A 16,308-nucleotide genomic window follows, 5' to 3' on the forward strand; every position below is an offset into this window, starting at 1 on the left:
GAGACACATGAGCAGTGGATTAGAGATGAATGTTTTAACAATCCTATAACTTTGACATGTTTAGTGTGGACTCCTTGTGAGTGTCTACTTTGTCTCCCGTCCATCATCCCTTGTCACTTATTTCTGCCCATCCTTTATTACTGCCCTGTCCCTCATCCTACTCTCCATGTCCTCACCATCCTGAATCCTGCCTGCCAGAGCATCAGAACTGAATCCAGCAAACACGACGGTGTGAACGGCTCCGATCCTCGCGCATGCCAACATGGCCGCCACAGCCGTAGGACACACCGGCATGTAGATGGCCACACGATCTCCTTTCTTCACGCCATGGCTCTTCAGCGTGTTGGCTAATCGGCAGGTAGTCTCCAGAAGCTCTCTGAGGAAAAACCATATCACATGATGTTACACTTCCTACCATGCAATAAATCTGGAAACATTTCCAACCCAGCCATTAGTGTTAGGGTTAACAAGCCAGTGCACTCATAATGCTGGTCCCAAGCCCAGATAAATGGGGAGGGTTGCGTTAGTAGGGGCATCCAAACTTGGGTTACCAACGACCACCATGGGAATTGTTATCCAACAGGGTACCGGTGGGAATTGTGCTCCTGTTGGCCGAATAAGGAGAAGGAGAGGAGGAAGACATCTACAGAGACAGCAGGGAAAGGAGAAGTGGAGGAGAGTGGAGGTTCGGGTTGGTACTTTAAATGTTGGTACTATGACTGGTAAAGGGAGAGAGGGAGCTGATATGATGGAGAGGAGAAAGGTAGATATGTTGTGTGTTCAGGAGACCAAGTGGAAAGGGAGTAAGGCCAGGAACATTGGAGGTGTTTAAACTGTTCTATCATGGTTCCGATGTAAAGAGAAATGGTGTAGGGGGGATTCTGAAGGAAGAGTACAGTAAAGCCCTATTTGGACGGGACTAGTTTTCCAAACGATGTTTGAGTTAGAATTTTTTTCAGCCGACGTCTGTCATTTCATGTATGGATTCGGACAGGTCTAACATCTCCGTGTTTATTATAGAGGTACGAGTGTCTGTGTTTTACATGTGGGTGTTGCACAAGACCACATGTCCAGAACAAAGCAGAAACTTGAATACCGGCCCGCTAGGGTTAGTACGGTAGTTCATGTTGACCAAAACACAGAAGAAAACGTGCTTTGGAAAAAAGATTTCCGGCAATCACAGACATTCGCATTCAGACGGGATTAGATTTCCCAGAGGACCGCCAAGTTTGCTGAAAAACAGTAGGTAATTTGCTCTGGATTTTTTACAGAGGTTGTGTGAGAGAACGACAGACATGGCAGATTCGGACGGGATTAAAATCACAAAGTACATCTGTGAAACAGAAATTTCTCTAACGACCCCCTGTAAAACTAGTCCCATCCGAATAGGGCTTAAGAGTGTAGTGGAGGTGAAGAGAGTTTCTGATAGGGTAATGATCGTGAAGCTGAAAGTTGAAGGCGTGATGATAAATGTCATCAGTGCTTCTGCTCCACAAGTGAGTTGTAAGATGAAGAAGAAGAAAAAGTTCTGGAGTGAGTTAGATGAAGTGGTGAAAGGTGAACCTAGGAATGTAAGATTGGTGACTGGGGCAGACATTAATGGGCATGTAGGTGAAGGGAACAAAGGTGATGAGAAGGTGATGGTAGGTATGGTCTTAAGGAGAGGAATGTGAAAGGGCGGATGGTGGGCAGTGGTGAACACGTATTTTAAGAAGAAGGAGGATCATAGGGTGACGTATAAGAGTGGAGAAAGGTGCACACAGGTGGATTATGTTCTATGTAGGAGATGCAACCTGAAGGAGATTGAAGACTGTATGGTGTTGGCGGGGGACAGTGTAGCTAGACAGCATCGGATGGTCTTTGAGGTGAAGAAGAGGAGGAGTGTGAGGACTGAAAGAAGAATAAGATGGTGGAAACTGAAGGCGGAAGACTGTAGTGTAAGGATCAGGGAAGAGGTCAGACAGGAGCTTGGTGGTGGTGAAGAGGTGCTGGATGATTGAGGAACTACTGCAGACGTGATCAGGGAGGCAGCTAGAAAGGTTCTTGGTGTGACATCTGGAAATAGAAAAGAAGACAAAGAGACGTGGTGGTGGAATGCGGAAGTGCAGGAAATCAGAAGGACAAAGAGGTTGGAGAAACAGAATTGGGATCGACAGAATGATGAGAAAAGTAGGCAGGAGAACAAGGAGATGCAGCAGCAGGTAAATAGGGACATGGTGAAAGACAAGGAAAAGGCATATGAGGAGCTGTATGAGAAGTTGGACACTAAGGAAGGAGAAAAGGATTTGTACCGATTGGCCAGGCAGAGGAACCGAGCTGGGAAGGATGTGCTGCAAGTTAGAGCAATAAAGGATGAAGATGGAAATGTGTTGACTAGTGAGGAGAGTGTGTTGAGAAGATAGAGGAATATTTTGAGCAGCTGATGAATGAGGAAAAGGAGAGAGAGAGAAGGTTGGATGGTGTAGCGATGGTGAAGCAGGAAGTGGATAGGATTAGAAAGGAGGAAGTGATATGATGTTTGCAGATGATGTTATTTGTGGTGAGAGTAGGGAGCAGGTGGAGAAGAGCCTGGAGAGGTGGAGGTACACGCTGGAGAGAAGGGGAATGAAAGTCAGTAGGAGTAAGACAGTGTACATGTGTATGAATGAGAGAGAGGGCAGTGGAGGGGTGCGGTTGTAGGGAGAAGAGGTGGAGAAGGTGGAGTTCAGGTACCTGGGGTCAACAGTGCAAAGTAATGGAGAGTGTGTTGGAGAAGTGAAGAAAAGAGAGCAGGCAGGGTGGAGTGGGTAGAGTGATAGCAGGAGTGATGTGTGATAGAAATGTATCTGTGAGAGTGAAAGGGAAAGTTTATAGGACTGTGGTGACCCCTCATGGGAGCAGCCATAAAAAGATGAAGAAGAAAACTAGAAACATTTCCAATTTCAGCAGGTGGCAGAAGATCTTCAACGTACAATCACCTCACTTTCACCCTGAGCAGGTGAAGGTTAACACAGTGGCAGCTTCCAGGATTCCAGGAATTTACCTCATGACCTTCCTGAGCCAAAGTCACCTCAGGCTAATTCATTGCATGCTAATTCACCACGTGTTAGCATCCCTCAGTGTGAGACAAATCAAGAAAGTCGTGTCATTTTAAATTTTCCTTAATTTAATCTGACCTCATTCTTCATAATGATCTGATTCTGGAACAAGACCAACTCTTTCCAGTCTCGAGCGTGAAAACACTGAAACACCAATCATAGCTCCAGAACAGAAGCGTTTCTCAGCATGTATGTGTGTGTGTGTGTGTTTATGTGTGTGTGTGTGTGTGTGTGTGTGTGGGACAGAGACAGAAAAACACCAGAGACACAGAGATACAAAGACATGGAAACTTGAAGACAGATAGACACAGTCACACATGAGATACATGGGGAAGCAGAGATACAGAGACACATGAGCAGTGGATTAGAGATGAATGTTTTAACAATCCTATAACTTTGACATGTTTAGTGTGGACTCCATGTGAGTGTCTACTTTGTCTCCCCCGTCCATCATCCCTTATCAAAGTAATGAACTGAGTCTCAGTAAAATTGAACAAAAAGCTGATTAAAACTGCTGAAAGCCCACAATAAAAGGCTGTATAAAATCTGAGATGTTCTTCTACTCCAGGAAAAGATGATGGTAGGGGTAGCAGGTAATCAGCAATTAAAGCTCATCCTGCAGATGTCCTCATGTCCACATGCTAGATGTATAAAGCTCCACTGGGTGTGATGTCTAGATGATATGTGAAAAACCCGCTGCTGGTAGAGATAAAAGCTGACAGGAACAGTGTAATTAATACAGAATCAATTCTCTGCTCAGCAATGAACACATTCAAGTGGGAATCAACGGGTGACCTCTGACCCCACCCACAGCTAAGCATATGACTAATCCCCAACATTCTGTGTGCAGCTGAGGAATGGAGATGTTAGAAATGATCTTATGAACTCAGTAAGTTTGCATTTTTAGTCACTTATCCCTGGATACTGTCCATGTTTATGATTGTTTGGTCATGAAACGTAATAATCTTGTATTAATATTGTAATAAAGTTATGGTAACATATAAATGTTGTAATAATATTGTAATAATGTTGTGGTCTTCTTCTTCTTTTGACTTCTCCCATTAGGGGTCTCCACAGCGGATCATCCGTCTCCATACCCCTCTGTCCTCCACATCTGCCTCTTTCACACCATCTACCTGCATGTCTTCTCTCACCACATCCATAAACTTCCTCCTTGGCCTTCCTCTTTTCCTCCTTCCTGGTGGCTCCATCCTCAGCATTCTCCTACTGATATACCCCATGTCCCTCCTCTGCACATGTCCAAACCATATCAATCTCACCCCCCTCACCTTGTCTCCAAAACGTCCTACATGCCCTGTCCCTCTAATAAACTAATTTCTAATCCTGTCCATCGTCATCACTCCCAACGAAAACCTCAACATCTTCAGCTCTGCTACCTCCAGCTCCACCTCCTGTCTTTTACTCAATGCCACTGTCTCTAAACCATACAACATCTCAGGTCTCACCACAGTCCTTTAAACTTTCCCTTTCACTGTCACAGATACTCTTCTATCACAAATCACTCCTGCTATCACTCTTCTCCACCCACTCCACCCTGCCTGCACTCTTTTCTTCACTTCTCTAACACACTCTTCATTACTTTGCACTGTTGACCCCAGGTACCTGAACTCCTCCACCTTCTCCACCTCTTCTCCCTGCAACCGCACCCCTCCACTGCCCTCCCTACCATTCACACACATGTACTCTGTCTTACTCCTACTGACTTTTATTCCCCTTCTCTCCAGCGTGTACCTCCACCTCTCCAGGATCTTCTCTACCTGCTCCCTACTCTCACCACAAATCACAATATTATTCACAAACATCATAGTCTACAGAGACTTCTGACTGACCTTGTCCCTCAACCTGTCCTCAGAGCCAAACCTTGATGCAGCCCAACCTCCACCTTGAACCAGTCTATGGTTCCTACTGCACACTTCACTGCTGTCACGCTGTCCTCATACCTGTCCTGCACCACCCTCACATACTTCTCTGACACACCAGACTTCCTCATAAAATACCACAACTCCTCTCTCCACCCTGTCGTACACTTTCTCTAAATACACAAACACACAATGCAACTCCTTCTGACCTTCTCTATACTTCTCCATCAACATTCTCAAAGCAAATAATGCGTCTGTGGTGCTCTTCTTCGGCATGAAACCATACTGCTGCTCACAGATGGTCACATCTAATCTCAGCCTGGCTTCCACTAGTCTTTCCCATAACTCCATGGTGTGACTGATCAACTTAATTCCCTTGTAGTTACTGCAGGTCTGCACATCTCCCTTATTATTAAAGATCGGTACCAGCACACTCCTTCTCCATTCCTCAAGCATCCTCTCCCCTTCCAGAATCCTGCTGCTCAAAATCTTCTCAACACACTCTCCTCACTAGTCAACACAATTCCATCTCCATCCTTTATTGCTCTAACTTGCAGCACATCCTTCCCAGGTCGGTTCCTCTGCCTGGCCAATCGGTACAAATCCTTTTCTCTTTCCTTAGTGTCCAACTTCTCCTACAGCTCCTCATATGCCTTTTCCTTGTCTTTCACCACATCCTTCTTTACCTGCTGCTGCATCTCCTTGTACTCCTGCCTACGTTTCTCATCACTATGTCAATCCCAATTCTGTTTCTCCAACCTCTTTCTCTTTCTGCTCTCCTGCATTTCCTCGTTCCACCACGTCTTTTTGTCTTCCTTTCTATTTCCAGATGTCACACCAAGTACCTTTCTATCTGTCTTCCTTATCACTTCTGCAGTCGTTCCTCAATCATCCAGCACCTCTTCACCACCACCGAGCTCCTGTCTGGCCTCTTCCCTGAACCTCACACTACAGTCTTCCGCCTTCCGTTTCCACCATCTTATTCTTCTTTCAGTCCTCACTCTCCTCCTCTTCTTCTTCACCTCTAACACCATCCTACAGACCACCATCCGATGCTGTCTAGCTACACTGTCCCCCGCCAACCCCTAACAGTCTCTAATCTCCTTTAGGTTGCATCTCCTACATAGAACATAGTCCACCTGTGTGCACCTTCCTCCACTCTTATACGTCATCATATGATCCTTCTTCTTCTTAAAATAAGTGTTCACCACTGTCATTTCCTTCCTTTTAGCAAAATCTACCACCATCTACACTTCCACATTCCTCTCCTTAAGACCACACCTACCATCACCTCCTCATCACCTCTGTTCCCTTCACCTACATGCCCATTAAAGTCTGCCCCAATCACCAATCTTTCATTCCTAGGTCCACCTTCTACCACTTCATCTAACTCACTCCAGAATTTTTCCTTCTCCTTCATCCACAAACCACTTGTGGAGCATCAACACTGATGACATTTATCATCACCCCTTCAACTTCCAGCTTCACGTTCATCACCCTATCAGAAACTCTCTTCACCTCCACTACACTCTAACTGTACTTTTCCCTCCTCTCCTTCTCCTCCTTCAGCCAACAGTAGCACAATTTCCACTGGTACCCTGTTGGTTAACGATACCTGTGGTGGTTTTTGGTAACCCGGGCCTCGACCGATCCGGGATGAAATTCTGATTCGTGATCCGCATGTTTGTTTTGAAACGTTTTACGCTGGATTTCCTTCATAACAAAACTCTCCTCATTTATCTGGGGTTGAAACACTGGGAGTCACCTGACCTGTGTAACACTAATGGCTGGATTTGTAGTAATGTTTTAGTAATTTTGTAATAATCTAATAATGTTTTAATTTTGTAAAAATGTTGTAATAATGTAATAATGTTGTAGTAATGTTGCAATAATTCTGCAGTAATGTTGTACCCTAAAACCCTGTTGGATGAGCATAATTCGTTCTTGAAAATTGCTCGTAGGTCCATTTGCTCGTACATTCGAACTAATTATCCCCATAGGATTGAATGTAAAAGCGATTTAATCTGTTCCGAAACCTCATTCGATCACTTATTTCTGCACTTAAAAAGTATTTGTAGCCTATTTTAACAAACAATTACACCGCAAATTACCGCAATGTGAACATAATTTAACACTTACCCATGTGGTAGTGGTTGATTGCGAGTGTGAGACGTGCACCACGCTCGTAACCTTCTTGGTTTCCATTGTAATTCTATTTACTTTCTTTTTTACAGCACCGTCACTGATTTTCTTGGGAGACATTTTTCAAGATTTCTAGTGAAATAAAAATATAAAGCTAAAAAAAGTTACGTTTTTGCTGCACTGAACAACGAGAGCGACCGAGTGATACGTCATCAACTAAGCGACCGATGCGATCCTCTGCCGAAAACGGGGACCTCATCACACCTCATACTGCCCACACTGTCTGAGATCCTCCAGCACTGTTTGACTGGTACCACCTTCTCTCAGAATGAGAGGTAAATATATTTTAAGGTTTTTCTCTGTTCTGGCACCGAGGTGGTGGAATGAACTTTCCCTAGCTGAATTTGCTGAATATAAGCACTCACCAGATGGGAAAAACTTTAAAGCACTTAGATCAGCCAGGAGCAAAGTACAGCAGACAGCAAGATGATGTGCAAATGAGTACTGGCAGGAGCTCAGTCACGACATTCAAAAGGCAGCAGCAACAGGCAACACCAGGGGCATGTATGAGGGCATCAAGAAAGCTCTTGGACCAACTCAGAGCGAAAGTGCACCCCTGAAAACAAGCTGCAGAGAGGTGATTACTGACAAAAACAAGCAGATGGAGAGATGGGTGAAATACTATTCAGAGCTCTACTCCAGAGAGACCATTGGACATCATCTATCCTCTGCCCATCATGGAGAAATTAGACACCGAACCAACACTGGAAGAGCTCAGTAAGGCCAATAACAGTTTAGCCTGCGGCAAAGCCCCAGGGAATGATGGTATCCTCCCCAGACCTGATCAGGCACTGCACGTCCACCGTTTTGCAGCCTTTATTTAACATCCTCTGTCAGTGTTGGAGAGAAGGGGGTGTGCCACAAAACATGAGAGATGCTAAAATCGTCACCCTGTACAAAAACAAAGGTTACAGGAGCAATTGCAACAACTATAGAGGCATCTCCCTCTTGTGCATTGTCGGCAAACTGTAAGCAAGAGTGCTGTTGGTGCGCCTTCAACAGCTGGCAGAACGTGTCTACCCGAGTCCCAAATGTGGCTTTTGAGCAGAACGTTGTACAGTGGACATGATCTTCTCCCTTCGCCAACTTCAGGAGAAGTGTAGGGAACAGCATAGGCCCCTCTCTCTATGGCGCCTTCATAGACCTTACCAAAGCCTTTGACCTAGTTAGTCGGGATGGGCTCTTTAACATCCTTCTGAAGATCGGATGCCCCCCAAAGCTTCACAGCATGATTAGATCTTTTCATGACGGCATGAAGGCAACCATCCAGTAAGATGGCAGCACGTCAGAATCATTTGACATTAAACGCGGCGTGAAGCAAGGTTGTGTCCTTGCTCCGACCCTCTTCGGAATCTTCTTCTCCCTTCTTTTAAAACATGCTTTTAGGAATTCCACCGAAGGGGTGTATATGCATACACGATCAGACGGCAGACTCTACAACATGGCAAGACTCAGAGCAAAAACCAAGGTGCGCGAGATCATCATTAGAGACATGCTCTTTGCCGATGACGCAGCAGTCAGCTCTCACACTGAACAAGATCTACAGTGTCTGATGGACAGATCCACCAGTTCACCTACCTGGGCTCCAACATCAGCGACAACATGTCCTTAGATACCGAAACCAACAAACGCATCAGCAAGGCCACAACAACTCTAGGACGGCTGACCACTCGTGTCTGGGAAAACCCTAAGCTGACCACTCAAACAAAGATGGCTGTATACAAAGCTTGCATAGTCAGCACCCTCCTGTATGGAAGTGAATCCTGGACAATATATGCCAAACAAGAGCAGAAACTGTAGTTACCACATGCGTTGTCTCCGTCGCATTCTTGGCATCAGCTGGAACGACAAAGTGCCCAACTCCCTGTGCCAGCCTCCCCACCATGTACACGCTGCTCAGACAAAGCAGACTGCGCTGGCTTGGTCACGTGCGCCGTATGGAAGATGGGCGGATCCCAAAGGACATTCTCTATGGTGAACTTGCATACAGCAAAAGACCCCAAGGTCGCCCCCAGTTGAGATATAATGATGTCTGCAAGCGCGATATGAATGCCCTGGACATCAATATAGAGACCTGGGAGGACACTGCAGCTAACCGCAGTAGCTGGCGCTGTCTGCTCAGGACACAGATAAACACAGGAGAGGAAAAGATCTTGAAGCAAGCAGATGAGAGGAGAACTAGTCAAAAGACACATGCACAAGGACATCCACTTACGACAAACTACATCTGCACTTTGTGCCACAGAGACTGTCACTCCTGTATTGGTCTCACCAGCCACCGAAGATGCTGCCTCAGAAGCTTATATTTTATATATATATATATATATATATATATATATATATATATATATATATATATATATATATATATATATATATAAGCGTGTGTGTATTTCTGTATGGATGTGTGTGTGTGTGTGTGTGTGTGTGTGTTGTATTTAATAAATAACTTATTAAATTTAATAGGTTGAACAGTAAAGGTGCTGTAATTGTGATAAAGAGGCCACGTTGCCATGGTAATACACACCGTTCTACCAGTGCATGTGTAAATGTTCACTCAGAGTCTCGTGACCCGTTTTCCTGTTCTGCTGTGTAGTCAAAAAAAACACACACACACACACACACACACACACACACACACACACACACACACACACACACACACACACATATATATATATATACACATACAGTACAGACCAAAAGTTTGGACACACCTTCTCATTCAAAGAGTTTTCTTTATTTTCATGACTATGAAAATTGTAGAGTCACACTGAAGGCATCAAGGGCTATTTGACCAAGAAGGAGAGTGATGGGGTGCTGCGCCAGATGACCTGGCCTCCACAGTCACCGGACCTGAACCCAATCGAGATGGTTTCGGGGTGAGCTGGACTGCAGAGTGAAGGCAAAACAAGGGCACAAGTGCCAAGCATCTCTCGGGGAACTCCTTCAAGACTGTTGGAAGACCATTTCATTCAAGAGAATGCCAAGAGTGTGCAAAGCAGTAATCAAAGCAAAAGGTGGCTACTTTGAAGAACCTAGAATATCACATTTTTCAGTTGTTTCACACTTTTTTGTTATGTATATAATTCCATATATAATTCCACATGTGTTCATTCATAGTTTTGATGCCTTCAGTGTGAATCTACAATTTTCATAGTCATAAATATAAAGAAAACTCTTTGAATGAGAAGGTGTGTCCAAACTTTTGGTCTGTACTGTATATATATATATATATATATACACACACTGAACACGTGAAAAAGTCACTCAGTTCTCTTCGCTCTCAGCAGTAACCAGCGTGTGTGTTTAGAGTGTAAAGAAAGAGCTGAAAATGATTTGATGGAAAAAAGTAGTGTGTTCCTTCATTTAGTATCACACTGTTTATTATCTAAACACTGTGTGTGTGTGTGTGTGTGTGTGTGTGTGTGCTTCTGTCCCTAAACCTCATTATAACCAATTTAAATAAAATGATGTATTATTTTAGTCCAGTGTGGGTAATGATCTCCAACAAACTTTATCTTTTTGCTGCAATCAACTCTAAACACATCTGTCTCCTCTTCACCCATCTTCTTCTCCTCACCCATCTCCTCCTCACCACTGTCTTCTTCTCCTCACCTGTCTCCTCCTCGCCCCCGTCTTTTTCTCCTCACCTGTCTCCTCCTCACCCGTCTTCTTCTCCTCACCTGTCTCCTTTTTTACCCGTCTTCTTCTTCTCACCCCTGTCTTCTTCTCCTCACCCATCCGCTCCTCACCCCTGTCTTCTTCTCCTCACCCCGGTCTTCTTCTAGTCACCCCGTCATCTTCTCCTCACTTATCTGCTCCTTACCCCGTCTTCTTCTCCTCACCTGTCTCCTCCTCACCCCTGTCTTCTTCTCCTCAACCCCGTCTTTTCTCCTCACCCATCTGCTCTTCACCCGTCTTTTCTCCTCACCGTCACCTCACCCCTGTCCTCTTCTCCTCACCCCCGTCTTCTTCTCCTCACCCATCTGCTCCTCACTCCTGTCTTCTTCTCCTCACCTGTCTCCACCTCACCCGTCTCTTCCTCACGCGTCCTCCTTAACCCTTTTTTTTTTTCTCTCACCCATCTCCTCCTCATCCCTGTCTTCTCCTTATCTCTGTCTCCTCTGACCTCACCAGGATCTAAGTTTTTACCAACATCTGTTCTGTGGTGATGCCACTTACATCATGAAGGTCCTGGGAGACTGGTACTGCTCCATTATCGACCTCAGGTCAACACTTTTATGGATCCCCTGAAGTTTGCAAAAGTCTAATTCTCATCTGGACTACAACAATACCACAGTAAAAAACTTTCAAAACTTAATTTCTGAAGTGCTTTCAACAACATTTAAGCTCTCCTGCTGAGAGAAGATGGCAAGCATGAAGGTGGTCATGTCCATGATCCTGGTCATATCACCTGTTGGACAGACCCCAGTGTACAGATCGTTACCTGCCTGTCTGAGTGTCCACTGAGACGCCATAGAGCACCAAAGGGATGGTGCTGACCTCCTTCCTTTTCACCCTGCAGACCTTCAGAATGGGTCAGACCTCTGCTATCTTCAAAGATTTCCTGCTGACTCGAGATGGTTGTGGTGCACATGGGATGGACAAGGGAAGGAGTACAGGGACCCAATAAAAGCTTTGTGGAATGGTGTGGGAAAATGCATCAGCTCCTCAAGACCAATTAGCCGCTAGTGCTGGTAGTGCTGGCTTTCACTTTTTCCAAAAGTTCACTTTAAATATTTGTACACTTTCACACACATGCTGACTTTCTCCTGCCACAGCCTGATGTACTTCCTGTATATCTGAAATGAGAAGTTGGTAGCTTAGGGGTTAAGACATTAAGACAAGCTGCCACTCCTGAGATTTGTTTATTTGTTTACTGAACTTTGCACAATATAACGATATCACTGTACAACTGCATTAACACTACACAAACGCGCACACACACACACACACACACACACACACACACACACACAAAACACTTTTCCCCTTATACAACCACATAACTGATTCATTTTTGAGCAACATTTCTTCCAAAATTTCCCAATCAGTGAATCTCAGATAGCCGTTATTCACCGAACATCTTATTTTCTCACACCATCTTAAAATGACCTGAATGCTATCACTCCTGCTCACTCAACTACCACGATCCATTCCACTGCCTGTATCTGTACCTAAACCTGTATCTGTACCTGTGTCTAAACCTGCATACTTTTTCCTGTACCTGTATTTAGCTGTAGCTGTACCTGTACCTATATCTGTATATGTAACTGTATCTGTATCTGTACCAGAACCTATTTCTGTATATGTTACTGTACCTGTACCTGAACCTGTAGCTGAACCTGTATCTGTACCTGAACCTGTGTCTGTACCTGATCCTGTACCTGTACCTCATTATCTCTGGAGATTTGAATTATGCCCCTCCATCCTCCACTCTGCCCACATTCACCAGTATGTTTCATGCCACGCTAGAGACAATAAAACACAGTGGACTTATTTTATGCCGACTCCAAGGAGGCTTACACTTCAGCAGCACCGCCCCCCATTGGGAAGATCAGATCACAACCTTGTTCATCTCCTACCTGTATACAAACCCCCTTGTATGCAGGCAACCAGCTGCCTCCTGCACAGTGAGTACATGGTCTGATGACAGTTTAGTAGTGAGGACTTTATGAATTTTCTTCACTGAAAAAATTTAAAGTATTCAAAACACAATTGTGGCGGTCCAACCTCTGCCAGCATCTCCTGACACAATCTCACCTAAAACTCCACAACTACACTGTTTTACATGTACAGGACAGGAAGCGCTGTATAATGTTATTACCAAAGCAACATGTCAGTTAGATCCCATTCCAACAAAACTACTGAAGGAAGTGTTCTATACAGCTGGTGAGCCTCTTCTGAATATTATTAACTCCTCACTATCTTTAGGTCACGTCCCTAAACCCCTCAAGCTAGCGGTTATTAAGTCCCTCATTAAAAAACCTAATCTGGATCCAAACACACTATCGAATTACAGACCCATTTCAAATCTCCCATTTATGTGTAAGATTTTAAAAAAGATTGTCGCTGCCCAGTTCTGTTCCTACTTACAAGAGAACAATATCTTTGAAGAGTTTCAGTCAGGTTTCAGGCTCCATCATAGCACAAAAACTGCTCTAGTTAAAATCACTAATGTCCTGTTTTTAGCTTCAGACTTCATCTCGCTGTTAGTTTTACTAGATCTTAGTGCTGCATTCGACACTATAGATCATGATCTTCTCCTAGATCGCTTACAGAATTACATCTGCATTCAGGGACAGGCGTTAAGCTGGTTTAAATCCTACCTGTCTGATCGTTACCATTTTGTAGATTTAAATGAAGAGCTATTCAGGTTAATGCTAGTAAAGTATGGCATGCCACAAGGTTCAGTTCTAGTACCCCTGCTTTTTACAATATTCATGCTTCCCTTAGGAAATATTATTAGAAGGCATGGGATTAGCTTCCAGTGTTACGCTGATGATACCCAGCTATATATCTCATCTAAACCAGGCGATACGCTCAATTAACTCAGATAACTGAGTGTGTTAAAGAATTAAAAGACTGGATGACTCATAACTTTCTACTATTAAATTCTGATAAGACGGAGATTTTGCTCATCGGCCCAAAAACCAGTACACAGAAGCTCCAGCATTTCAACCTGCATTTAGACGGATGTTCTGTAACTACTAGTTCAATGGTAAAAGACCTGGGAGTTATTTTAGAGCAACTTGTCTTTTAAAAATCACATCAAGCAAGTTACAAAAACAGCCTTCATTCATCTTAGAAATATTGCTAAGCCAAGAAACATGTTGTCTATATCTGATGCAGAGAAGTTCGTCCATGACCTCCAGACTGGACTATTGCATTACTAGGTGGATGCATTACTGGGTGGATGTCCTGCATCATTAATAAACAAGCTACAGTTTGTCCAGAATTCAGCAGACAAGTGCAATAACAATCATTTAAAACCGTGCAATATGTCTGATAGCATAACTATTCATGGTATCTGTTTCTCCTTTTGTATTTATAAATTGTGTTGTGTATACACTGTATTATGTTTCTTTTTTATATATATATTTGCACATTTCTTTTTCTTACTGAACAAATTTCACTGTGCTGTAATGTATGTGTGACAAATAAAGGCTAACCATCTCTCTAATAATTTACATATCCCTCTCTATTCATCCAGTCATCCCCCAATCCACCCAGTCATTTCTCAATACCCCAATCACCTCTCTATTCTTCCTTTAACATGATGGAGTGATGAACTGTGTGTAAATAAACTTTTAAGGGAAATCAGACTAAAATGCACATTAATTTTTCTTTGCTGCTGTAACAGAAATTTCTGACGAATAATGATATATGTTATCTTATCTGTACATGTGCTTGTATCTGAATCTGTATCTGTACCTCTACCTGTACGATTCGACCAAGATGGTGGCGCGTGCACAACTCGAGGCCCAGCATTTCTCCAGGTTTTGCGATTCAGTAGTAATTTCTCCACTAACTGCAAGCTTATTCACTCAGAACAGACTTGCACACATCTCATACAGCCGACAAGCATTATTAGACATAGGCCACAACTACAGAGAGGGGCTTTTAATGATCTTTGAACTCCCTTGGAAAATTCAACCTAAAATCTGTTTTACCTAAATTCCACCATAATGTCTCCTGCTCTACCAGAGGGGACAAAACACTGGACCAGGTACACACAAACATACCTGGGGGCATACACGGCCATTCCCTTCCCCACTTGGGTCAGTCTGATCACCTCTCTTTGTTCATGCTACCCAAATACACACCACTAATCAAACGGGTGAAACCAGCTAAGAGGACAGTAAACGTTTGGCCAGAGGGAGCCATTTCTTCTCTACAGCAAAAGTTTCAGGATACTGACTGGAACATGTTTGCCTCACAGGCCACAATGGACTCTCACACGAACATGGACATTTACACATCATCTGTTTTGGATATCAACACGTGCATTGACAATGTCACTACCGTCAAACACGTGAAATGCTTTCCTAATCAAAAGCCATGGATGAACTCTGAAGTCAGTCTCCCGTTGAAAGCAAGAGATGCTGCCTTTAAATATGGCAACGTAATGGACTACAACAGAGCCAGGGCCAACCTGAAAAGAGGCATCAGGAGAGCCAAGCTCACATTCAAACTTAACATAGAAGAGCACTTCCACAACTCTGACCCCAGATGCATGTGGAAAGGGATCCAGATTATCAAAGACTGCAAACCTACAGCTCAACCAACCAGCAGTGACTTCCAATCGGACAAACTCAATCACTTTTTTGCTCGTTTCGATCAAGGCATAGGACATTTCACCTCAACCACGGAATCTTCTACTGCTTACAGCCCACTTTCACTCTCAAGAACGGACATCTATTCAGTGTTTAGCAGAGTGGATGCACGCAAGGCAGCAGGTCCGGACAGCATACCGGAACATGTTCACAGAGCATGCGCTGGCCAACTGCCACAGGTTTTCACCATCATTTTCAACCTGTCACTGGTCCAAGCCACGGTTCCTACATGCCTGAAGACCACAACCATCATACCTGTGCCTAAGCACTCAGCTGCCGAATGCCTGAATGACTTTCGCCCAGTTGCACTCATCCCTATCGCTATGAAGTGCTTTAAGAAACTGGTCCTGAAATCACCTCACTGCGGGTCTACCACCTACAGTGGACCCACACCAGTTTGCCTATCGCCCGAACAGGTCAACAGAGGACGCAGTTACCACAGCCCTTCATTCAGCCCTCACCCACCTGGATAAAAGCAACACCTACATCAGGATGCTGTTTATTGACTTTAGCTCTGCATTCAATACAGTCCTCCCCACTGTACTGATCACTAAGCTCAGTGACCTGGGTATCTGCACCTACACTTGCAAATGGACTTTCTCACCAACAGACCTCAATCTGTTAGGTTGGGCAACCAGGTATCCTCAACCCTCATTCTGAACACTGGCATCCCACAGGGCTGTGGTCTGAACCCACTACTCTTTTAATGGGTAATCATATTTCTGATTGCAAGTGTATTTATATATATATATATATATATATATATATATATATATATATATATATATATATATATATATATATTAGTAG

The 16,308-nt window shown here is 44.0% G+C and overlaps 1 protein-coding gene across 2 annotated transcripts in view; it reads right to left on the reverse strand.

The window, feature by feature from the left end:
* The window catches only part of acss1 (acyl-CoA synthetase short chain family member 1), a 47,354-nt gene that overhangs the window by 23,902 nt on the left and 7,144 nt on the right, over positions 1-16,308 (reverse strand). For both annotated transcript variants that reach the window (XM_046855825.1, XM_046855824.1), the window contains exon 3: positions 177-376. In XM_046855825.1, the coding sequence (XP_046711781.1) occupies positions 177-376 (200 nt within the window). The remainder of the gene's footprint in view (positions 1-176; positions 377-16,308) is intronic.

The sequence above is a fragment of the Silurus meridionalis genome, chromosome 8 (genome assembly GCF_014805685.1).
Source record: "Silurus meridionalis isolate SWU-2019-XX chromosome 8, ASM1480568v1, whole genome shotgun sequence".
NCBI classification, from domain to species: Eukaryota; Metazoa; Chordata; class Actinopteri; order Siluriformes; family Siluridae; genus Silurus; species Silurus meridionalis.